This window comes from Meleagris gallopavo, chromosome Z, assembly GCF_905368555.1.
Source record: "Meleagris gallopavo chromosome Z, MGAL_WU_HG_1.1, whole genome shotgun sequence".
In the NCBI taxonomy this organism is placed as follows: Eukaryota; Metazoa; Chordata; class Aves; order Galliformes; family Phasianidae; genus Meleagris; species Meleagris gallopavo.
The window spans coordinates 28,123,339-28,148,994 of NC_139435.1; the positions used below are offsets into that span (position 1 = coordinate 28,123,339).

General features: G+C 41.7%; 1 protein-coding gene and 1 long non-coding RNA gene across 2 annotated transcripts in view; one reads left to right on the forward strand and one right to left on the reverse strand.

Annotated features, from left to right (window-relative positions):
* Positions 1-4,748: 4,748 nt before the first annotated feature.
* Positions 4,749-16,140, reverse strand: LOC146542184 (uncharacterized). Its single transcript, XR_014880278.1, has 2 exons — positions 15,209-16,140; positions 4,749-12,747 (listed from the first exon to the last, which is right to left on the reverse strand). It is a non-coding gene; the product is annotated as an uncharacterized LOC146542184 (long non-coding RNA).
* A 185-nt stretch (positions 16,141-16,325) lies between these two features.
* The window catches only part of UHRF2 (ubiquitin like with PHD and ring finger domains 2), an 80,698-nt gene continuing 71,367 nt past the window's right edge, over positions 16,326-25,656 (forward strand). The window contains exon 1 of the mRNA XM_085212593.1: positions 16,326-16,890. Within this exon, the coding sequence (XP_085068719.1) occupies positions 16,738-16,890 (153 nt within the window). The 5' untranslated portion in view covers positions 16,326-16,737. The remainder of the gene's footprint in view (positions 16,891-25,656) is intronic.

Below are 25,656 nucleotides of genomic sequence, written 5' to 3' on the forward strand. Positions count from 1 at the left end.
GTGCGCGCATCAGTGGAGATTTTACAAAAAACTGTCATCTTGGTTTTGTTTCCATTCATCCGTAGTTTGTCTAACCGAAGAATTCATAGGAGGTTAAACGCTTTTGCAGTTTGCGTCTGCTGGGCAGCGCTTCTCACAGACCCTCTGTCGGGAACTGCTCAGGCGAGCGGACTCCACAGCTCCGCTCCCCGGCGCTCCCGCCGCACTGCAGGGGCTGTGGGCGGGCACTGTGGGGCGGGCACTGTGGGCGGGCCCACAGGAGTACACTGAGATCCGACGGTCTCTGGCACCATCTCGTGGTCTGCAGGAATGCAGTAGTAAACTTGCACCCAGATTTTACATCAGCAAGCCACCAAAAAGATCTCAGCAGCAGAAAGCCGAAAATATTCACCTTTTCTTCACACAGCGGAACTAATTTCTAACTGATACAAGGCCTAGATCTTCTCTCTGGAGTGACTGAAGAAGGCTGGGAAGCACGTCAAAGGAAGGAAGAGTTTCTCTCTATTAGCATTTTCAAGGCCACATCAGGAATACTATTCTCGCTTTTGGGTTTCCCAGTGCAAACTGGAGAAAAGATGAGGGAGACTCAGTGCATGCCCAGGGCAGGCGAGGCCTGGGGAGGAAAATCCTGGAGATGATAAGGTTAAAAGTCTTCACCTGGAGGGGTTGTGGAGAAGACAGAACCAAACTTTCCTTAGAGTGTAGAACAAAACGACAGTAGGCAGTTATCACAAGTAGTAGCAAGGGCCATTCTATCTGTGAATTACAAAAATAATCTGAAAATTACAAGGATATGTATGTAGAATTTCAAGCAGTCTTTGTGAGTTTTCTAACATTTGACTGGACAAGGACACGTGCAGTCTGATCAAACACTGTAGGAAAACCTGCTTTGAGCATGCAGCTTGGCAAGATGATCTCCAGGAGTTCCTTCCAACCTAAATTACATTATATCGTGACCCTCAGACAGCTTCCACGTGTTACAACTGACAGAATATTTAATCCAAACAGCAAAGTATTTAGTGCAAACTCTGCAAACATACCACATAAAAGAGCCACAGAGGAACCACATAAAAGCAAATAAAATGAAATGTCTTGATTTCCTCCCAAGGCACAATGCATTCATGACTGCATGTGGGCTTAAGCCTGAGGAGAGATAAATTCACTGGCAAAACAATTGAAAGATTCCATCTTCTGGAAAATTCAAAGCAAAACATGCACTTCTTTCAGAGCAGAAAGCTCTGTATGGAGAAGAAATGTTCATTTGGAAAATAAAAAAAGTAAAAGCAATTTATCTTGTCAGGGCAATTTAAAAGCTACTGCATTCTTTCTGATAATATGTGTTGTTCTTGTGATAATGTTCTTGATATTTGAAGGAACAAAAAAAAAAAAAAACACCAAGTACGTCCCACTGCACTGAAATCTGGTTATTTCTGCCAGGATTTCCTCCATTGCACTTTTTAAAAATAAAAAGTAAGCTACAATTTTACTCAAGGATCTCCTTTTGGTCTCAAGGAAAGTACCTGAATTGACCAGCAGACACTGAAAAAAAAACCTAAAACGTTGCTGAACATGTCTTTCTTGTCAGTTTGTTGGTAAAGGCATTCTAAGGTGTTTTGTAGAGACTGAATGTGAGAAGTATATGAAAAAAAAGAGAGTTGAGGAAGTCTAGAAAATGGATCAAAACTGGAGAGAGAAGCATGGAGAAAGAGAACAGACAAGGACAAAGTGACAGTATGGAATTAGAAATGTACTGAAAAACTCAAAATGGAGAGAGATCAGGTAAAAATATGAAAAGAAAAAGCACAGAAAGAGTAGTGTGATTCCATATGCAATTCCTTCCTCTTTCTAGAAATCTAACAAACAGAAGAGGTATCTACATTAACTGTGCCTAAAAAGCTGTCAGCTGAGAAAAAGGACAATGTTTTAAACTGGCTGGATCTGACCCCAAGCCATTTCTTCACAGCAACAGTACATTCTCAAATAAGGGCAAACCACGGTTTAAAGAAGTCATAAAGGTATGTAGAAACAATTTGACTTTACTTTTAACCATAAGATTGAACTGACATAGAAATAAATACACATCATTTCTTCATTATAAACCATCTGGAAACCTAAGTGTCGGTGTATTTGGTGTCACACTGAAGTTTGTGTGCCTTGTGCTTCAGTCCTCGGACTTAATGGCAGGACAGGGTCAAGTATTTTTATGGGAATATAGACAATATGACTACGCCTTCTTTTGTCTTTTGGTCATCTCCAATTTCTAATTTCATGATGATGATTTTTTTAATTTATAGCCTAAGAATAATTTTAACATATTTGTCATTATTTTTTTTCAGCTTTCATCTAGCAATACCAGGAGTTTAGCAGCATCATTCAAAGTCAACTTTGAAACTGAATTTCAAAGGACAAGAATTTACTGTGGGCTGCTGAAAATTACTCACTAACAGTGTAAAATCTATGGGAATTAAAGGGATCAGATGAGTTTTAAAGCCTGGCTTGTGTAAAATAGATGTTTAGTTTCTGATTGTTTAACCCAGGACTTTTACTCCCTATGCTTTCTCTTAAATCATGCAAAAAGTATCAAAACTCACAAGCATATCTCTCAACAGAAGACGGGAGTTCAAACACAGAAACATTCTATAACCCTTGTCCTTTCTTGCCTATAATCCCATTCTTTTTTATCAGCTGTATTTTTTTGTCATCTTGCACCTAAAGTAGAAGTCTAAACAAAATATGTCTGAGTAACGTCTCAGTGAGGACCCAGTTCTGACTGCAGACTAAACTACTAAATAAATATGAAGAGCTAATTTGTGTTTTCACAACTCTGATAATATTTTCATGAAACAAGGATGAAGTAAGCTGTTGAGAAGCAATTCTCCTACTGCCAGCACGGAGTTAGTGCAGCAGTGTTTTGACAGCAGTTCTGTAGTATTAGTGCTAATGAGCAGATTTACTGTTTATCTAGAAAGCTGCCAGTGCCAGAATCCATGGATATACTAGTGTAATTCCATTGTTACACCCAATAATACCACAGTGGGATATGCAGTTAGTAAATGAAAGAAATCACTGGCTGTGCACCAAGGTACTCATAAATAAATGGCTAATTTAAAATAATCTTATTACGAAGGAAAAATTATCATGCAATCTACTCATCTGTAGATGAAGGCTGTTTATTAGGTGAGAAATTCTAACGTGAGCTCTGACCTCATATTCAACAGTGCTGCGTGTGTGCTTTTTAACGAGTTCCTGGCTCCCTGAAAGATACATCTCAGTACTTCTCTGTGGTTATGACACCAAGCTTTGTTGAAGCATTTGGACTGCTTCTTTCTACATATATCATAAAGAAAATACAGATATTGCTAAGGTAATCTTTGTTACAATTGGAGTTGTAATGAGCTCCACTGACCTTAATAGAAGAACGACCCAAAACCCTCCTCCTTCTGTGGAACCTTAAAGCTTAGCTACATTTAAAGGTAACAAGTACAGCTGTACAGCTGAACACAGTAGTACCACTGTCACTAATTTCCTTAGGTTTGAACGTTGAACACTGCCGCTTTTCATGCTACTTACACTTTGGCCTAAATAATGAAAATGAATAACACATACAATAGTAAAGCACCAGGGGTGGAATGTCAGGATTGGGAACTGGCACTAAGAAGAAATAACTCAGAGGTTTTTGATTTGGAACCTGGTAATACTAGCAAAGGCAGACTCTAGAAAGGCATAAATGCTATTCTGACTTATGATTTCTTAGATCTCCTAGTAACTGTGTGTTTCTTGAACACCATGCCAGATCAGCTGCAGAATGAATACTGTACTTCAGTCCTCTTCTGTTTGAATGAGACTGTAATACAGCAACAAGAGAATAAGTCTGCTTAAAACACGACCATACAATACTAAAGCCTGCCATCTGGCAGAAAACCAGAGGTAGACCAAAAACTCAAAAGCAATTTTGATTGCTGTATTGAAACCAATATATTTTGAAAATTGGTGCCTAAGTGAAATATGATTTCAAGGGCTGAAAATCTGATAAAGCATCTCTTCTTCAGGATACACTATAAGCATACTCTGGTAGCTGGTAAATTTAGCAAATGCATTAAACAAACACAGCTTGATGCTGCCACATAACCAAAGTCTACGAAAAGATTCTTCATAATAGCTGACAATTAAATGAGAAAATGGTATAAAATCTGAGACCCTGGATGGGGAGACATGCCCAGTTTTGCTTTAGATGCTGGAAAAGACTATGAGAGCTGGTTCTAAGTTCCCATCTAGAGGTTTCAATTCTATAAGTAAGTTGCTCATTTTGTCATAATTAATCTTTAAAACTGATACATTTCTAACAGGAAATCTAACTTAATGGAATATATGCTACAATCGAGCATTCATTTTAGTTTGAACATTTGATTTATTAGCTCCATCATGGAAAGTGATTATATGTTTCTGAATAACCTGTTATTTTATGAAGTGTTATTATAAAGGCTGAATTCTTCATCATCACAGATCTCTACAAACAGAATAAGTTAGGATAGGTTTTGGATTACTGCCTATCAGTTCTGCTGAAAATCAATGCAGGAGGCTTATCTGTTGATGTTTCCTCCCACAACATACAAAGAAGACCAGCACAGGCATGAAATAATATTTTTCTTGCTAATACTTCCAAAATAATCCCAAACAAACAAAAACAAGAAGCAAAACCAAGAAATAAAATTTTCATCAGAGAAAAGAAAACATCAACAATTGCTATGTTATTGGTAATTAAGATGTCCATTTTATTTTCAATTAATATATCTTTTGAAGCTAAGGAAAGAGTGGCAATTTCTCCCTACTCCTTGAGCTGTGATCTAAACTATTCTAGATTGAAGGTCTTCTGCTGCTGTAAGCACTGAAATGCAGTTGACTATTCATTTTACTCTGGTAAGTGAACAAACCCATTTAAACCATCCATAAATAATCTGTAGCTGAGATTCTAAATAAATCCCTAATGAATTTGGAAACTCATAAGTGGAAATTTCAAACAGCTAAAATTACAAAAGAATTAAAATAAAACTTTACTTCAAAATAGAAATTAAAGGGATGAACGAACATGTTCCAACCTCATTTTCATTGTATAAACTAAACTGAAAAAGAACGGAGTTCAGTGTACAAAACTCAGCTGAATTTATATTGTAGAAAATGCAGCTCCTTGTCTTAACCTTAAAAACCTTGCACATTTTTTGGGAAAATTAGTTATTTAAAATGAACACAAGAAATAAAGGAATTTAGCATTTAGTAGTATATGCAGATTCAGACACAAGGGACAACACTCAGTATCACAAAATCAAGAAGACAGAACTATCTCAGATTTAGTTCTGATTTGTCTTGTCTGTGAGCTTCACAGTATTCCACAGGATGGCTCCCTTATCATTCCATTTCTGTTTTTCACTGACCACTGTATTACCACATTGTAACTTCATGAGACAAGTTCCACATGTCAATTTCCAGGGAAAATTTTCCTTGGAACAAATGAAAAAGTATGTTTACTTGTGGTCCACAGATTTGCAAATGCAAGGTGTACTCCCAAAGCAATGAACTTCATTTTCCTGTAAAAAAAAGTTTTGCTGAAAAACTCTGAGTACATAAAACTGTAGAACAGATACGTTTAGTAACAACAACAAAAACCCCATAGAGTGTACTTGGCAAAATACTAAAATGAATTGTATTTGATTCTGACACTACTGTTCTCTTACAGTGTACTACAACCATTGACAGCCATAGTCATTCATCCTCAAATAAGTAATCCTACATAATTGAAAGCTTTGTGGAGGCAATATTGGCAAAGGAAAAAATGAGAATGAAGGAACTTAGAAAACGCTCCGGGTTGCATGAGTCTAGAATAATAAAAGGAAAGGTGTTGGTCAGTGTAGCAACAGTCCTTGCAGCAGTTCAAGTATGCAGTTGAGAATTTATGTAACTTTTAACAGCAGGTTAACTCTAAAACAGGTAGCACTGCTCACTCCTTTCTTTAGTTAGATCTAACAATAGATAGACCTGCAGGATCAGTCAGATCAGCCAGCTGATTATGTATTTAGATCAGATGGTAAAATCTGACTGAATGATTTCCACAATATAACATGAGGCATAGTCTTGTTTGAGTGTGTAATGTGCAACATAAACTCATATTCTCTGTACTGGATAGCTGAAGTCATTTTTATTTCTGGTTTTTCACTTTGAATTGTATTTCTAATGGAGTTTATTTCTGCTACCGAATAAAATCACAGAGTGACAGAATTGTAAGGGTTGGAAGGGACCTCTAGAGATCATAGAGCCCAACCCCTGTGCTAAAGCAGGTTTCTATAGCAGGTCAATCAGGTAGGCTTCCAGGGAGTTTGAATATCTCCAGACAAGGAGACTCTTAAGAAATTCCTCCTTGTTAGAATGAAACTTCCTGTGTTGCAGTTTCTGCCCACTGCCCCTGTTCTATTGTTGCTCACCCCCAGAAAGACTCTGCTCCCATCAACTTGACTCCTACACTTCAGATAAGTATAAATAGTTATGTGATCCCCCCTCACCCTTCTCTTCTCCGGCCTTTTGTCAGGTGGGAGAGGTTTCAGGTTCCTAATCATCTTTGTTCCTCTCTACTGGACTCTATGAGATCCCTGTCTTTTTTTGAACTGAACACAGTATTCCATATGTGGCTTACCAAGATGGGGTAGAGAAGAGAGGGAGGACCACCTCTCTCGACCTGCTGACCACGCCTTTTTTAATGGATGCCGGGATAGCACTGGTCTTCTTGGCCTCAAGAGCAGATTCTTTACTCAGGGTCAATCCATTGTCCAACCAAGTCCTTCTCTGCAGAGCTTCTTTCCAGCAGCTCAGCCCTTAACCTGTACTGATGATGCATGCAGTTATTCCTCCCCACGTGCAGGACTCCACACTTGCTCTTGCTGAACATCCTCTCTGCCCGAATCTCCAGCCTGTCCAGCTCTTGTTGAACGGTAGAATAGTCTTCGTTTATTACACTTATTTGTGTAATAAACCCCTGAACATATCCTAGATTATCTTAGATTTCTAATATCTTATATTTCTAATATAAATCCTATAGAATTATTTGTAATTCCTTTCAGCATCAACTAATTCCCTTAAATACCAGATGAATAAGCATCATTTCAGAGTAAAGACGTCATAAAAAATAACAGAAATGATTGTGTGATGCTGTCACTAATCGCAGTACAACCTCTCAATATTGGCCTTCATCACATAAATGTCCACCAATGGTCAAGAATTATTTTAATGAATATTACAATTTTACTATCATATTCAATAACATTTAATCTCTTTTCTTCTTTCTCCTTTTGGGCTTGCTTTAATGTATTACAGTTACCATCTGGTATGTTGGATGTGTTACTGTCTATGTGTTGAACATAATGCCTAAGTGTATGCATTATGGTAAATTCAAAAATGTTTATTCTTGCAGAAATGCAGGATGACTGCCATGGTGTTCTGATGGCCAATAGCTTTATGACACACCGGACATGTAAATGCTCAGAATGCCATCACTGCAAACAAAAATCGCAAGCATTTGTAGAATTTCAACTCATCAGATAGAACTATCTTACATAAAGAATAAATAGGTCCGGCTAAGTGGTCAGCTCAGCTACAGAGTCAGGCTGAACCTGAAATATAGCTCTTTCGTTAACAGAATAGATCACTTACCAAAAAAAACCAACAAACTGAAGATGGAAAGTCAATGTCATTATAACATAAACAAAGGCAAAATCTAATCTACCTTCCCTCTGTTGTGTCAACATATATTTAACATAAACTCAGGCAATGTCTGTTTATACACAGAATAGCTGCATTAAGCAGCAATGAAAAGAACTAGATTCTGACTGGAAATTGTATTTTGGACCAAAAAAAAAAAAAAAAAAAAAAAAAAGCCCAATTTAATTTGCATGGCCATTGGAGTGGTTAAAAAACCATGTCCCTAGAGAGGAGCCTCCTCAAAAACATAGGTCCTGCAGATATAAAGCCTGATGGTCCACTAATGCCAACACTACTCTGAGCAACTGCAGATGTTGCGCCAATTCATATGTAGTGTTTTGTATACTTGCTTTAGCCTTAAATGTCATTCAAGTTGCAGCTTTAAAGCCTGGTAAATGTAATATGTCATTGCTTGTAATAGGACACAAGCTTCTTGTTAAGCTAACAGCTCAAGCCTTAGGACATTTCTGGATTTGTCTTGGATTGGCTCACCTCAAGATCTTTCTTAGCTTGTTTTGTACTTTATACTATGAACAATTGCCTAACTTTTTTGGCAGTTACACAGTGTTATTATTATTTACCTAGGTGTCTATTGCTGATTATTACACTCGTTCCAGTATATTTTACCTTTTGGTTAGTTTTGCACTGTTGCCTGTTATAATGTGTTTGATAACTAATTGCTGCCTTCTGGAATTAACATGTTGTTATTTTCTGTAGGATTAAATATCTATGAGCCTGCAATAAAAGGCAGGGTAGAGAAGTAGAAAAATCAGATGAGACCAGATGCCTTGAACACCCAGGCACAGAATCATACTAGGGTGCTCAGGCTATAAGCAGGTCACTAGTATGCTGCTAGCTATTAACAGACTTATGGCCATTACAAAAGTATCCAACATAGGTGAAACATAACCTATAGTAAATTTCAACATACCCTGCAGTCTTATGAAATAAAAGAGCAATATATAGACTATGCTAACAAACATACACAGATCCTACAGAAAGGAATCATCAGCATCTATGTTTTACTTCTGCTAGCAAGTATAAGGAAGAAATCAATATCATGCTCAAAGATGAACTCAAGATGCAGTGCCCATATTGAAGCCATTAATGTTTCAGACTCAGAGGGTGAGTGGAAAGATTACATCCAATCAAAGAAAGGAATTAGAAAAATGAGCATCTATCAATATTAATTGTGGACAGCCTGAACTGTAATTGCTGGTAACCATTTCAGTGGACTAATACTAAATCTTGGTCAGCCCACTAACATTTTACCTGGACTAACAGGAGATTATTGGCTTTATATTTAATGTATGTTCTTTGACTCCCAACAGTATAAGTGGTGCGTCTTTTATTTCTGCAATAGACATCATAGTGACACATAACCTACTGAAAACATGAGATAATGAGTTTCTCACCTGAAACAAAAAAAGTGTAGCAAAGCTGTAAAAATCAACAATGTTAATCATATAGTTTCCTATGGAAATAGAAACAATTCCATTTGTACAGTAATTGTACAATAGCTTATAGCAAAGTTCAGATTTGATCATAAGAAGATCTATTGATTTCTATGATACTTTTTTATTTATTTGTTTTTCCAGCCTGAGTTATCTCGTGAGACCATCAACTAAAAATTCATATAGCACTGCTCACCAACATTTGGAAATAAGACAATCTATTTATCCTGACTTCAGGACTACTACGCGAAAAGCCTACTGATAATTTTTCCTTTGTACTGTTTTAATACTTTGGAAAGCATTTTGTTGCAATGAGAAAAACTAAAGAAAATGTGTAAGAAAAAGAATGTCAAAAAGTGAAGGCCATGGAGAAAAAGCATACAGACTCCTAGAAGAGCCCAAGGCTTTTTTGGGTTTCCTCCTAATGCAGGAACATTTTGAGGACTGGATAGGATTTCAGATAAGACTGTGTTTACATCACTCTGTCTTTTACAGGGAAATCCTCAAGTGCAAAGTGATAACATTACTATAGGAGGCATTAAGTATCCTCAAAGTTTCATCCTTTCAAATCCTCCCAAAAATCATATAGCCCCCTCACAAAGGTGGCCACTTCTGAGTCAGAGAAAGAAAGGACAATAGCACAGATTAGGTATGAATCTCTCCACATGAGGAGTGAGGAACATGACCTTTGAGGATAAGAAAAAAGCTGAGGTTTTCAGGGCCTTCTTTACAGCTGTCTCTAATAGTCAGATCAATTACACTCAGGGAACTCAGCCTCCTTATCTGGAAGCCTGGGATGAAGAGCAGAATAAACCCTCCATGATTCAGGTGGAAACATTTAGAGATTTGCTACTCCACCTGGACTGCCACAGGTCCGTGGGACCAGTTGTGAACCACCTGAGGGTGTTGAGGGAGATGACAGATGTCACTGGCAAGTCACTTTCCTTCTATCAGCATTTCCGGTCAACTGGTTCCAGATGACTGGAGGTTTGCCAATGTGCTGTCATCCATAAGAAGGATCCAGAGAACCACATGCCTATCAGCCTGACTTCAGTGCTAGGGAAGGTTATAAAACCTTCAGCACATGTGGGACAAGTAGAGGACTAGGCCCAGCCAGTGTGGGTTCATAAAATACAGGTTGTGCTTGACCAATCTCATCTCCTTTTATGACTGAGTGACTTGTCTGATGGGTGAAGGAAAGGCTGTTGATGCAGTCTTTCTAGACTTCAGCAAAGCCTTTGACACTGTCTGCCACAGTATTCTCCTAGAAAACCAGGCAGACCAGAAAAGCTTGAACAGATCACTCTTTGCTGGGTGAAGAATTGGCTGGACAGCTGGACCCAGAAAGTGATCGTGAATGAAGTTAAATCCATCTGGTGACTGGTCACCAGTGGTGCCCCCAGGTGTCAGTACTGGAGCCAGTTCTGTTCAATATCTTCACTGATGACCTGGATGAGGGCATTGAGTGCACCCTCATAAGTCTGGACAGGACGGATTGCTGGGCTGAGGCCAAAGGGATGAAGTTCAACAAAACCAAATGCCAGGTCCTGCATTTTGACCTTAACAACCCTAGGCAAGCAACACTACAGAGTTTGAGCAGAGTGGCTAAAAGACTGTGCAGAAGAAATGCATGTGAGGGTGTTGATCAACACTCAGCTGAAGATGAGCCAGCAGTTGCCCAAGAAGGCCAATGGCTTTCTGGCTTGTATGAGAAATAGTGCAGCCAGCAGGAGCACGGAGCTGATAGTCTTCTTGTATTCCGCTCTGGTGAGGCCATACCTTGAGTGCTGTGTGTTCAGGTTCGACCCCCACACTACAAGAAAGATAATGAAGCCCTGGAGCATATGCTGAGAAGGGCAACAAAGCTCGTGAGGGGTCTGGAACAGAAGCCTTATTTGTAGCAGCTGTGGGAGCTGGGATTGTTTACTCTGGAGAAAAGGAGACTCAGAAGAGACCTTATCGCTCTCCACAACTACCTGAAAACAGATTGTGGTAAGGTGGGGGTCAGCCTCTTCTCTTAAGTAGCTAGTGGTCAGACTGAGAGGAATGGCTTCAAATTGCAACAGGGGAGGTTCAGATTGGATATTAGGAAGAATTTATTCCCAGAAAGAATGGTTAGGCATTGGAATAAGCTGCCTGGGGAGGTGTTTGAGTCACCGTCCCTGGAGGTATTTAAGGAAGCGTAGTACTTGGGGCCATGGCTTAGCAGGCAGTATTTGTGCTAGGTGGATGGCTGGACTAGCTGATCTTAGAATTCTTTTCCAACCTTAATGATTCTACGATAACAAAATATGAATGTTTTTGACTATGTTTTTATATTTTATACATATGACTTTATATTTTCTATCTTCGATGCTCAAAGGAAGAGTTGGGAGACATACAAGATGAAGAGTTCACCCTTAATACCTCCAAACTCCTAGTTGCCCAACTAAGCACCAGCAGCATTATTTGACATTTACATTTCATAGGTAGTTATTAAATAATTTATCATTTATTTATATATCTGTAGAAGGCTGTTTTTATCACACACATGAAATTTTTATGTATATTATAACTATAAGCCATATAACTATAAATACTACATTCAACATGATAGCTTTGCTCACAAGCTAAGCATCTTGTTAGAAATTTGCATGTAAAAGTTGCAATACCATTAGATCTAGAAATGATACAAGACAGTTGATAAACAAAAATCTAAAACAAAACATTTCTAATTTCAGTAATGTAGGATTTATAACACAATTATAATACAATAATTCTTGATAAAATCACTGCATTTCCAAAAGAAAATCAGCTGCTTACATGTTGTACTGTACCATATCAATACCTAAACTATTGCAAACAATTCAAACTAATGAAAAAAACAAAAACAAATCATATATAGGCTGTGATCCTATGCATTGTTACCCTCACTACAGAAATACACCTGACACCTGAAAGAAAAAAGATTACAATCAGTCAGCTCTACATATATGGTATCATTCTTATGCACATGTGCGGCATTATCTGCAACAAAATATACTGCATTTGATGTTTCTCTCTTTACATTAAGTTTAAAACAGAATAATTAAGTTAACTGGCCTCATTTCTTTCCCAGCATGTTTCCACTGAAATGGTCACATTGATGTCATGGGAGCTGAGTGATACATTTCTGCTAAGGACAGTTGACGCACAATTTCAATTTACTTCTACTCTTCTTCCCTGGAAGACAGATGGGCACATCTGAGCAAAACAGTAGCAAAGCATCCACATAGTTTATTGCATTGCCTATAAAACTTTGAAAGGCTCTCAGGCATAGAGTTCGTTAGAAAAATAATCCTATAAAATGTTCCTTGTCTTCTCCTTCTTGCACAGCTTCTCTTTGAAAACTGAGTGGCATGTGTTTCCCTCCTCTGCTGTTTTCTTTCTGCTTCCTTGGTTTGTCTTACACTTCCATTTTTCCAATTCTTCCTCATATATATTTGTCTCTCTGCTGAGCACCTCTATGACTTTTTCTGCCTATTCCCATGATTTTAACCACATTAAGTCATTCAAACAAATAAATGATCTCCTATGGATAAACAAAGAATATACATAAATTACTCCAAAAGTAATGTCTTCTATTTATTTCCATGGAAATGACAACAGGTACAAAGAGCGCAATAGTATTGTTTGATGGAGCAAATTCTCAGGTACGAAATGCTATTTTTCAATATAGTCACAACCATTAGTTACATATTTTCACCAGCAATGAACAAAAGCTTGCATGCTTGCTTGTAAAAATCTGCATGACCATCCAGAAAATGGTTTGTCTTTAATGTTGCTGTTGCCACCACCTCACTGTGCTTGCTTCTACTGTTTGGTCTTTAGAAACATTCAGCAAGTATTGATGAATGTCAGTGGGTGCCATTTTATCCATGTGGAGGAATTTAGTGACAAACCTTTGCTTCCATATGAGACACCATTCTGTCAGACTGCCCCTCTGCTGCCATCTGTCACATGGCATCAAAATGTAATGGAATACTGGCAGAAGAGTTCAAACTCTACTGCTGTACTACCAATATCCAGCTCTGACATGGTGGGCCAACGTCATAAAATAGGAGGCATTTCTTTCAGAGCTAACTTATTTCTGTTCTGTGCTCTTTCTAGTCATTCTTCTGCCACTACCACTCTATGCCACCACATACGCTTTCCAGTTTCTGCTTTACCATAATTTGTTTATCAGTCCACCCCTACTCCAGAGAGAACATTGCTGTTTTCTGAACAGACAGCTCTCTGTTACTCTAAACACTCAGTAACTGCCTCTTTTCACATCCACTGCTAGATTCTCAAGCAAGTATTTTTTTGTTTTTTACTCATTTTCCCCCCTAGTATCTATGCCACAGGACGCATATTATAAAGCAGGCCGCCAGCACAATCAATCACTTTATAACTGTGTGCTCCTTCTACTCAGTCACTCCCGTGGCAGCAACCTGATCTGCCTTTCTCTACAGTCCCTGCCACAAAATATATTTCCTTGTATACTGTAGTAGCAAATGGATCCTCGTTCATTATTTGTCCCCTACAAAAAAACATTTCCTGTTCTGATAGTCCATCATGTGCTTTCCATTAAGTTTCTCTAGCACAAACTGCTGCTATTCTCTCTAATATGGAAAAACATACTCCATTTCAGAATTCTTTCAGATTTTTTGCTGAAGACAGACATTTCAGTGCTTGCTTCAAAAGAAAGATCAATTTCTACATATGGATTTACACTGCGATTCCTTTCTTTTTAGTGTACAGATGGTGTCTAAGATGAATCTGCAGACAACTTGATTTATCTTTATTTCAGATATAACTATTAAACCATTCTTAACCTCTTAACCTCTAAGTTAAACAATAATTGAATGTTTCAATAAGCCTAAGAAGGCTGGGGCCAAAAGAGCTAAAATGATGACGCGTACTTCACCATTTGAGTATGAGCCTGTGTTACAACCACAAATTGCAAATGAAAATCTGGATTTGCGTAAAGGGCAATCCAGCAACTTGCCGTGGCAGTGTCAAGTAAAAAGAAAGTTGTTGTAAAACGGAAATGGACTAGCAAGGATAAGAAAGAAAGGAACAGACTTTCAGAATAATTGAGAAACTTTTAATTGTTTCAGCTGCCTTTGCACATGCTCAATACCCCCAAAATCAAGCCCAAGTTAACTCACTCAGAACAGCAGTGGGAATTCCCAAACCTAAAAGTGAAATATAGGAATCTGTACTACCATACTTTGCCACCAAATCTTTGTTTGTTTGAATGGACTCTATAGGCACCTCCAGTTGTGCATGGCACTAAATAACAGCAGGGCAATTAGAGGGAAAGTACAAGCTGGCAGGTTGCATCTTCTCAAGAGCCAACAGCGTGTTTGGAGCAACTTCTAAGCTCAGGATGCTGAGTTGGTGCTAGGTCTGCACAAGACCTTCAGCGCAGCCTGCTGCCTGGGATGGGTGGCGTAATCCACACCACATCTCGAGAGGCAGTGGCTGCTGCTGGTTCAGAGACCACAGGGCAGCACCATGAGTACACCTACTGCAGGAGCGCCCTGTGAGAGAGATACTGAACAGGAAACCTGGGAACATGAGCAGGATCCTCTGCTGCTCTGTGAGCGCCGGGGATGGGCCTTCTGGTGCTGCTGGGTAACCCCCCATGTGTGCTCTCTGTGAGGGAGAAACAGTGTGCGCTATGCAGTTATGTGCTATAAATAAGAAGTCTAATTAGCGAAAGGCTTTCTAATAAACACTGGTTATGATCTGTTCCTCCTTCTGCCTCAGTACTACGTCAGTAACATTTTCAACACCTACCACAAAGAAGCCACAAAAAAAAAAGCACAGGGGTCTTCTGGACCTGTCTGTATTTAATAATTCTGTATTTTAATCCTGTTACCACTCAGACAATAAAAATGATCTGAATTACCCCCAGATGCAACCATTCACCCATCTCCTAGTTTCTCCTGAGCTCTCTATTAGACACATTTCCACTGAACCATTTTGCCAGTATATATACGTACAGTTTTTGGCTGCAATAGTTAAATTTTCCTCACAGGAGCTCCTGTGTTTCAGATTTGTGACCAAAACAGCACTGATAACAGAGTCTCAGAGCAGTGCTTGCAGAACCATGACCTTCTGTTACATGCTGTGTCTCCATTGCAGAGCTGCGGGTGCCCAGACACCAGGAGGGTACACAGAAGGGAGAGCTGGCCCTGGCCAGCAGAAGGGCGTTCCGTGCCACGTGGCCGTGCTCAGCAATGGAAGGTATGAGGGTGATATAAGAGAGGAAAGACAAGAGGTGTTCACAGCGATGGCGTTTGTCTTCCCAAGTGATGCTAACGTGAGCTGCAGTACTGGAAGCAGCGAGCACCTATCTGCGGGCTGATGGGAGGTGCTGAATTAATTTCTGATTTTGCTTTGCCTGTGGCACAGCTTTTGCTTTAACTGTTAATCTCTCTTAATCTCAGCCCCCGGGTTTTCTGCAAGGTGCCGCTGCCTGCAGGGGTTAAACCACAGCAGGATGGCAGATCTCCATTTTTCTGATGTCAAGTTGTAGAATCACCAAGTTTTTTGACGGCAAGTGAACCGACATCGGATCCGTGGTAAAAATGAGGATTGCTGCTCCTTGCCCCGGCCCACACACACGTCCGCCTGTGTCATGTAACGGATTCGGTCGGCCTTAATTTGTGTGTTGGAGGGACCGCCGCATGGAGCCAAGTCGAGATTTTACATTCTCAGAAACGCCGGGGCTCGCGTGCTACCGGCCCCCCGTTTTACTCCTCGCCTAAACACGGTCCTCCCCTCGAGCGCCGCTGATCCCCGGCCGCATTCGGCCGCAGACGGCGAGCCCCGCGGCGGGCGGAGAGAGCGGCGACCTGTCCCGCGCGACCGCCATGGAGACGTAACGGTCGCTCCCCTGCAGCGCGCCAACCCCTCCCCCGCCGCCTCGCGCCAGCCGGCGGGGCCCGCGCAGAGGGCGTGGCGCGCGAGGCGGGGCGGGGCCGCGGGTGGCGCCGAATGCGGTGCGAGGGCCGGCGGCCCGGGCGCAGCGGGAGGGGGCGTGGCGCTGCCCGCTTCCCTCGCCCCCCGCCCCGGTGTTGTTGTCTCTTTACGGCCGCGGCCGGCGGCTCTCGCGAGAGCAGCGTTGGCGCCGTGACCTCCATGTGAGAGCGGCGGCGCCTGGTAAACACTCCCCGGGGTTGAGAGATGGTTCTCGGCGGCGCCCGTTAGCCCCGGCGCACCGCTTCCCGCCCGGCCGCGCCTCGCTCCGCGCTGACCCGGGGCGGCGCGGCGTGGTCCATTGCGGCGCGAAGCCGCTCGTCTCGGCCGTCCCGTCCTCCCCGCGTCCCTTCAGAGCGGGGCCAGCAGCCCGGCGGGCGGGGAACCTCGCGCCCGTTCCGCGCGATTTAAAAACCCTGCCGCGCCGATCCGAACAAAGAGCCGGGACGCGCCCGGTCCCCTCCCCTCCCGCCTCGCACGCCACGGCCGTGCACCCCAAGAGCGGCGAAGCGGCCGCATCACGCCTCCTCGCGCCGCGGCCGGACGAGCCATGTGGATCCAGGTGCGCACCATCGACGGCACCGAGACGCAGACCATCGACGACCTGAGCCGGCTGACCAAGATCGAGTGCCTGCGGGAGAAGATCCAGGAGACCTTCCGCGTCAGCCCCGACCGCCAGCGCCTCTTCTACCGGGGCAAGCAGGTGAGCGGGACAGCCTCTCTCGGGCTGCGGGCGGGGGCTGCCCCGCGCCCCTCGCTCCCGGCCCGGCCGGCTCTTTGTGTGTGCCCCGCCCCGCCCGCCCGTCGGCCGTCCTCGACTCTCATCCCGCCCGGCCTGGGGTAGGGAGACGGGCGGCTGCCTGCCGAGACGCTCTGCTCCCGGGGGCGGCAGGTGCCGGCGGGGCCCTTTGTGTTTGTGTTTTCCCACCTGAGCGGCGGAGGCTCCTCCCCCGCCCCTGCCTCCGCCGCACCTCCGTGACGGTAACGGGCGGCCGGGGGCGCCCACCCGGGGCTTCCCGCGTTACCGCCGAGGCCGTGCCGTGCTCGACGCTGCGCGAGCCCGGAGGTCCCGTCCGGCTGCGCCGGCTGCGAACCGCGGCGCTTAGCGGTTCTCGGGGCGCCGCTCCCGTTTCCCTGCGGGGGGCGGCCACGTGACCGGCCGGGCCGGGCCGTTGGTTTGCGCGGGCCCTCGCCGGACCGAACCCGCGATACGGAGCGCGCTGCTGCCGCCGCTCCAGAGGTGCCGTGATGGAATACGTCGCCTCGGGCTGTGTGTTCCTTCCGAAGGGTGTAACCTTGTGTGCTGCATTACATAAACTAGGAGGTGTACGCGGCGCTCCGTTGCTGAGAGGCGCAGCCATCATCTCGCGGGGGGGTGTGCGGCGTGTTCCCGGAGCGTGGCTTCGAGGTGCAGCTTCTCCTGCAGAGCGCTGCCGCACTGTTAGCTCCGGCTCTGCACTGAGGCTTCTGCCGTATGACTGATGAGGGGTGTATTTGTACCAACGGGGAAAAATAAAGTAAGGCATAGGGATTTATTTTTCTTTTTTCCTCTTAGAGATGACCAGGAGGTGAGCTGCAGCGGGTCGATGCGAAGCCTGGCTTCTAAAGCTATGGGCAGACCCTGTGTGTGCCCATTGATGGGACTGAGCACTTGAAGACTGCGCGTATCATAACACCGTGGGCAGCCTCCTGCTTCTCAAAAGGGGCCAAATAAGGAACGTCAGCCCTGACGTTGAGTAATTTGCTTACCCTGTGCCCCTGTGTATCCCCCAGCACAGGACTTGCTGTGGAACACAGAGCTTACCTGAGAAGCAGGGAAGCATCATCTGGAGTAACTAGCTTCGGTGCTTACATGGGCAAATGTCTTCACTGACTGGCAGAACAGTGAAATATTACACCTGCATTTGTACACATTAGTAACATTTATTAGTCCAGTGCTTACTTCATTTAGCCCAGGCCTCATTTGGGATGATGTCTAGTAAAGAGTTAAGGAGAAGGAATTTCTTTGCTTTTTTTGGGGGGGGTAGGTTTACTAATTCCGTGATGGTTTATGTCCATTTTCTTACATTTACCATAATTAAGTCTGAAGTTTTCTTGGTGGTTATGGATTGTTTTTTCTGATCCCATAGCGTTAGTAAGTAGAAAAAAGGTCAAAAGGATTGTTCTTGCACAAGTAAAACTGAGAGAGATATGAGTAAAGGAAAGTGTAAACAGCTGCAACTCTCTCAAGAACATGATAAAATCAGGATAAAGGGGATATTTCAGTTAAATGTGAATTGAACAGAAAACATTCAATTGAAGTAAACAACATGGAAAAACTGCAAATTAGTGCATCTCATGGTAAAAAAAATCTAGTTCGCACTCTTTTCCTTTTTCAAGTGTTTAGCATTTGATATGGTTTAATCTCTGTGGTCTGCTAGTAGAACTGTGATCCAGCTGCTGGGCAGTACTTAATGTAGTCTCTTTGGGACCTTGTAGAGATGCTTTGACCTCCAAAGTACTGGTATAGACAGACTGGCTAAATAACTGCCTTTCTTCTAAAAGTGGGAGGTGTATGAGGTTGTATGAGGTTGTATGGATACAAAAACCTCAGTGAGTCACAGTTGATGGGCTAAATTTCAACACCTCCATGGTCTTAACTTGCAGTAGTTATGAACTCAGCTTCAACTAACATTTTAAGCTTTGACTTCTATTTTGCTTTTCTTGGACTAGCAGTGCCCATATCCAGTTTATACAGTTTTCCTTGTGTACTGTAATTTGCTGAGGTCTGGTCTTCAAACACTGAAGTGGGAACTATCGGCAGTTCTTCATCTATTGCTCCTAGGACCAATGGTGAACACTTGGCATTGTGATTAATGTGATACTCGATGTTACTACTTCTTCCTTGCATAATCCTGAAAAGCGCCGCATGATTGAACAGATTTGTTTTCAGCTCTTCCTGCCAGGAGGACCTACTGTGCACATGTGGCACTGAAGAGTGAACAGGAACAGTATTATTCTCTAACTTAGTTTACTTGATCTGCAGAGATTTCTCTGAGGATCTATTTTGTAGAGCTAAACTGTCAGCCAAAGAAGTGAAATTCTTCTGTAGATTAAAGTAAAATTTATGTAGGAGAGTTTATGCATAGCTATTTGCTGTGCTGCAGCAACCTAATAAACTTCCTAAGTTACAATGCAGTGTATGGAGCTTCTCTGTCAGAAAGTTGAGATGAGGCAATTCAACTGTTGGCAGTATGCTGTCTGTCTGTGCTAATTAGAAAACTTGTGTAGCGCTTTCTAGTGAGAATATTAAAAAAAACAAACAAACAGTTTTTCTTATGAAAAATGAAAGATGCTAGACTAGATGTATTCTTGGCATCATGATCTAACAGGGCTGACTTTCTATGTGCCCAAACAGTAGTCATGAGTGTGATTTCTAGATTTGAATAGTAATGCTGGAAAAATTGAACAGGAAAAAATATGATGAAGTTTAAGTTTGAAAATTCACCAGAAAACTGAAAGTTGTGCAGAAGACCGCAAGAGTATGAATACAAATTTGGGTTCTGTATAGAAGTAAGCGCAAATGCTGTTGTATTATAGCAATATGCATTCTTTGTGGAATATGACAAATTATTTTGTCTTTTCTTTTTTCATTACTCCCTCCCACCCTGTTACAATTTGACTTCAGTGGAAGCTTGTGGATGGCCACTGTCCTTTCAGAGACAGTCATCTTATGTGGCTCTTCTCTAGTGTTTAGCAGAGCAGAGAAGCAAGAATGTTAGAAACCCAGTTTTTTTTCTTCCTGGTTTGTACATGCATCAGTGTGCTGAGTTAACTACAGGTGGTTGCCAGGTGCCAGCCTCTCATTCCCTCTCTTCAGCAAAAGGAGGAAAAAAGAAATATGATGAAAACAAGCAAGTTTGTGGGTTGAGATAAGGACGGGGGAGGTCTCTCATGAGTTACCATCACAGGCAAAAGAAACTTGGCTTGGTTAAGATTGAGTTATTGTCAGTTGATAAGAGTAGTGAGTAAGAAATGAAAAAAAGACAAACTATAAGTACCCCTTCTCCCCTTTCTTCCCAAGCTCAACTTCAGCCTTGATTCTTCTACTTCCTCTCTCTTCTACTCTTCCTCAGGTCCTGTGGTGGGACTGAACCTGTATTGGATACAGTCCTTCATGAATTGTTACAGTGTGGTTCTTTCCCATAGGACTTCAAGAGCTGCTCCAACATGGATGAGTCCATCCTTCAGGAGGGGATTGCTCCCAGTTGGGCTGCAGCTTAGGCCTTGGGCCTGCGTCATGGGCTGCAGTGTCCTTCAGGCTACATGCACTACTGCACTGTGGGCTTCCCCATGGCTGCACATAGAGATCTGCTCCATGTGGTGCCTAGGGGCTGTATGGGAAGAATTTCTGTATCTCATTCCTCCCCATTGTCCCTCTTATTTCTTCCTAGACCATGGTGTCTGCAGGGCTGTTTTTCTTGTGTTTTCTCAGTCCTCTCTTACAGTTCCTTTTTTTTTTTTTTTAATCTTTTAGTATTTCTTAAATATGTTAACATAGAGGCAAAACTATTATTGACCAGCAATGATTCTCTTTTGCAGCTATCCGGAACTGGCTGAATCCAACATTGAAGTGGTTTGTGGTGACTTCTTGCAGAGACTATCCTTGCAGTCCCTAATAACAAAACTATGCTATGTAAATTCAATACAAGCAATGATAAAAATTGCCTTTTAGGTTCTTGCTCTTTTTGGTAAGGAAGTTGCTCCAAACCTATTTTGTGAAAGACTGAAATGAGCAGGTAGAGGTGGGAGTGTTAAAGCTATTCAGTGACTTGATATCAGACTGGAATTCAAGTAAGTGTGCAAATCAGATTCAGTAGAGGAAATGCATCTCTGCTCCTATACACAAAAAAGGTGTGGTAGCGTGCATTTTGCTCCCTACCTGTTGAAGTTGACTCATGTATAATTTTTTGGGTCACTGCTATGATTCTGAAATGCTTATGGTTTTGTTTTTGTAAATTAAATTGAAAAGATTGAGGAGTAGCAGGAGTAGATGCACTGTAGTTTGCATCTGAACCTTCTTTTGTTAAAGCAGTCTTGATTCTTGAACCTTAGCGAAACACAGTTATTAATTTAGCAATGGGATATGTCTTTAATTGAACTGGGCAGTTGGACAGAGTTTCATGAGACTTTTAAGTTTCAGGTTTATGAACTGTATGTTTAAGGGCTTCTTAATTACTAACAGCTTGGATGGATTTCCAAAAGGACAGAAAAGCTTTATTTGAGTTTTGCCCCAAAGAATGGGAGTGCCAATCGTATTCATAAAACAATCGAGTTACTTAATACAATTTCTTCCCAGCTTTGTTTTTAAAATTGCAAACATTTCCAACTGAAGCTGTCCAAAACCGATCTGCTTCAGGCAGAGTATGGGTGTGAGAAGTCTTCAATTTGAGCAGTTAGCTTTACATTGTGGAGAAATAAATTTGAAGAAGCCTTAGAAGGGGATTGATTGTCCTTCTTGAACAAAACAAGGTGGTAAGTAACTCTGTAGCTTGATTTAAGAACACAGTCTGGAGTCTTCAGGGTGAATGGGGTCAGACTGCATTTGAGAAATTCCTGAAACATTCATGGATTATACTTAAAATTTACTTGGCAGCTCTATTAGCAGTTTTCCTTGGTTGCAAAATTGTTTACTGAAATTGACTTCTTGTTGCATTTTTAAAGTTACTAAGGCAACTCTGCAGTCCCCTCTACCGTTAGCTTTGTTATTCTGGACACCTAAACAGAGGGAAATACTGAAGCAGAATAAAAAGAATAAAAGCAGAATACTTTATACTGAGTGACTTCAGTATTAGGAAATTGGTGAAATATATTAGTTTTTGCATGAAAAAGCAGCTAGTTTGAGGGCTCTGTTTTGTGGTGTGTATGTGTATGGAACCTGGCTTTGTTGGTTTAGCACTTTCACTTTTTCTTAAGGTAGATGCTCTTGCAAACTGAATGTTTGCAAATGAAAAAGAGCCCCCACAGAAAGCAACAAACTTCTTCCCTTCTTCAACATCCTTAAATACATAAAGCACTTAATGTGTGCATGATGAGGATTGCCTGCCAGTGACAGATGTTGGTATCATTTATGAGAATTCCCTTCTCTAAAACTGTTAACTCGATGAACATTTGTTATCATTTAATGGATAAATTCCATGCAAATAACTGCCCTTATGCCCTCAGCTCCATGATCCTGTCTGTCCAGACCTCTCTGTAGGGCCTTCCTGCTCCCAGGCAGATCAGTTCTTCCTGCTAACTTGGTGCCATCTGCAGACTTATGAGGGTGCACTCAATGCCCTCATCCAGGTCATCAGTGAAGATATTGAACAGAACTGGCTCCAGTACCGACACCTGGGGGCACCACTGGTGACCAGTCACCTGATGGATTCATTCACCTTCACTCTCTGGGTCCAGCTGTCCAGCCACTTCTTCACCCAGCAAAGAGTGACCTGTCCAGGCTTTTCTGGACTGCCTGGTTTTCTAGGAGAATACTGTGGCAGACAGTGTCAGAGGCTTTGCTGAAGTTGAGGTAGGCTATATCAAGATTTATATTTGTTAGGCTTGCTTAGATTCGTTTTTGGTTACAGCAGGTTCACATAGCAACTAGCTCTTCATTTCAGGTGTCGTTATAAGCTGCAAATTATCATCTGCACTCCCTGGCACCACTGTTGCTGAACTTCTGTTGCTTGTGCTATGGAAGTCCATACCATCATAGAGGAGGTACTTGATAACTGTGGTCTGATAATAACAGAGATGGATGAGTCTTTCCATGCTTCTTAGGATTTCAGTACAACTTTATATTTTTGGCATTCATTTTTACTACAAGTGACAAGTAATCCTCAGTATCAGACAGAAGATATCATGAAATTTTATTTTCCTAATTAGAAGACTACTTCTTCTGAAGAAGAAACTTGCTCTAAGTTTATCTTCCAGCTAGAAATTAGTGAACAGTTGTTCCTGTAATGGGATTGAGACTTGCATCTAAGAAGAGAATCTTATCTAAATTAACAAGTTTTTTGTATCTCACTCTAATGAAGAAGTGCTGGTGCTTCTGCAGAACATTTACTGATCCTGAAGAGAACATGCAGAGGCAAGTTAATATTCATCAGTTTAATAGAGAAGTACTCAGTTACCAGGGCTGGCTTGCCAGTTGAGCTTTCCCCAAGTCGTTACTATTAGTGGTGGCCAGCTGGTGGAATGTCTACTCTGGGGCTTCCCCCAGCAGGTACTGGTGGCAGATGGCCATTAAGATATCCAAGCAACTCCTTAGTCCTTCTGTCATATATGTAACAGCAAGAAACAATTGCATTCAAGTAAGGTCATTCACAGAAATCAAGGATTACTTAGTTACAACTACAGATCAGTTTTGCCCAAATTTCTTCTAATTAGTGCAAAAACTGGAAGCAGTTTACCTGTGTTCCCAAGTTAAATAGCTCTTTCTTACAGGCTAGTTGCCTGTTCAGGCCATGATATGTATTTTCCCCACACACTCGCCTAGTGATAAAGGAAGAAATAATTCTCAACACCTGGAGTTATTACTTGAAAAAAAATTAACTTGAAAGAGTTTTGGATGTGAATCTTGAAGAGTTGTGTGTTGAGACTGAGAATGGCTGCCTTCACCTTGATTAAGTCAAGCAGTTTAAGATGACCAGAAGGCTGGAGCACCTCTCCTATGAAGAAAAGTTGAGGGAATTGGGCTTCTTTAGAGAAGAGAAGGTGCCAGGGAGACCTCATTGTGGCCTTCCAATACTTGAAGGGAGCTTATAAACAGGAGGGGCAGTGGCTGTTTATGAGGGTGGATAGTGATAGGACAAGGGGGAATGGTTTTAAACTGAGACAGGGAAGGTTTAGGTTGGATATTAGGAGGAATTTTTTCTCACACAGGGTGGTGAAGCAGAGGAACAGGTTGCCCAAGGAGGTTATGGATGCCCCATCCCTGGAGGCATTCAAAGCCAGGCTGGATGTGGCTTTGGGCAGCCTGGTCTGGTGCTTGGAGACCCTACACATAGCAGGGGGGTTGAAACTAGATTATCACTGTGGTCCTTTTCAACCTAGGGCATGATAAGTGTCTTTTGGCAGCTTTCAACTGTTTTCATGTTGACAGTAATCTTGTACACTGGATTTTTTTTTACCTTATGGTCCAAACCATAAGGTAAAATGTAGTGGTGCCACTGGTACACTCTGCATACAATTTCTTAGTAACAGTGTTAATAAAAACCTTTAATTGGAGGCTATAGCCTTAAGCTATAGACTTCACTGCTTAGTTTTAGTAGGAAAAGAGGAGAAGTTAGTCATGTTGATTGAGTTCCCAGGTGACAGATGTACGTTCATCGTGGTGCGTTTACTGAGATTGAGGTGCAGTTACAGACAATATAATCAACAGGAATCTGCAATGTCTTCCTAGGTTGTCTCTTCTCTAGCATTTGAAACTTTCTGTTGTGTATGGAGTTGAACAAACAGTATTTACACTGTTTGTGTGGTGATAACTGTTTGACATTTTGATTCAAAGACTTTCTTAAATATTTGAAATTTCACTGTATTGTCCTCTGTCAGAGGACTCGCAGTGTGCTTTCTGCTGAGTACTGTGGGAATCCGTATAGGACTGTGGTATATTTCTAGGTTATGAGTGACTATAAGTAAAACTTTTTATATCATCTAATATTATGTCTACCTTTTTCTTTGGTAAAAAACAGATAATTAGCTGTTCCATTAAAAGACATAAGCAATCAAAAACGAGTATGCTCTGATAGGAAACCAGTAAATATACTGGTGTGATTTTAGTTATACTTATGCACGGAATAATGGCCCTCTTCCTGTAGACTGCTTTGAAGTGTGATTCTCTTGGCAACGAGAGCGACAGAACTGAGCCTGGTTTGGTCTGTATTCTTAAAACATATTTTGCTTAATTATTGTTTAAAAAAATATAGCCTGCCCATCTTGTATACTAGTGGGGTATGGATATGTAGTCTGTCAGGCAACTTTCATGTCCAAATATTTCACCCACTTGTATTGTTATGATTTCGTTACTCTTAAGATTGTTAACAGACTATAAACATGGCAGAGCAATAGTTTTTTTTTTTTTTTCTTATTGACTGGAAAATTCTCCACCTTAAAATGGGCTTTGCTTTTGCTGAGGAGCCTGTTAGAGAGTGATGGACATAAAGCCCCGATAAAGACATCTTGTTGTTCTATTGATATTTCTTTCCAAGAAAGATTAATGTTTTTTGGAAAGTAAACCTGTAGTACAGTTAGCTATTAGTCTCATACAAAAATTATTAGTGTTTAAGTTTTGGTAGAATCTTTGAAGATTCAGGCAGTGACTATTGAAGCTAGAGTTTTTGATGAAGAACTGGATCTTCTGGAGTTGAAAAAACTTAAAAGTAGTATGCATTGAACATTCCAGTTAATATAAAGCATAGCCAACCAAATGGAATTACTGTAAATTCCT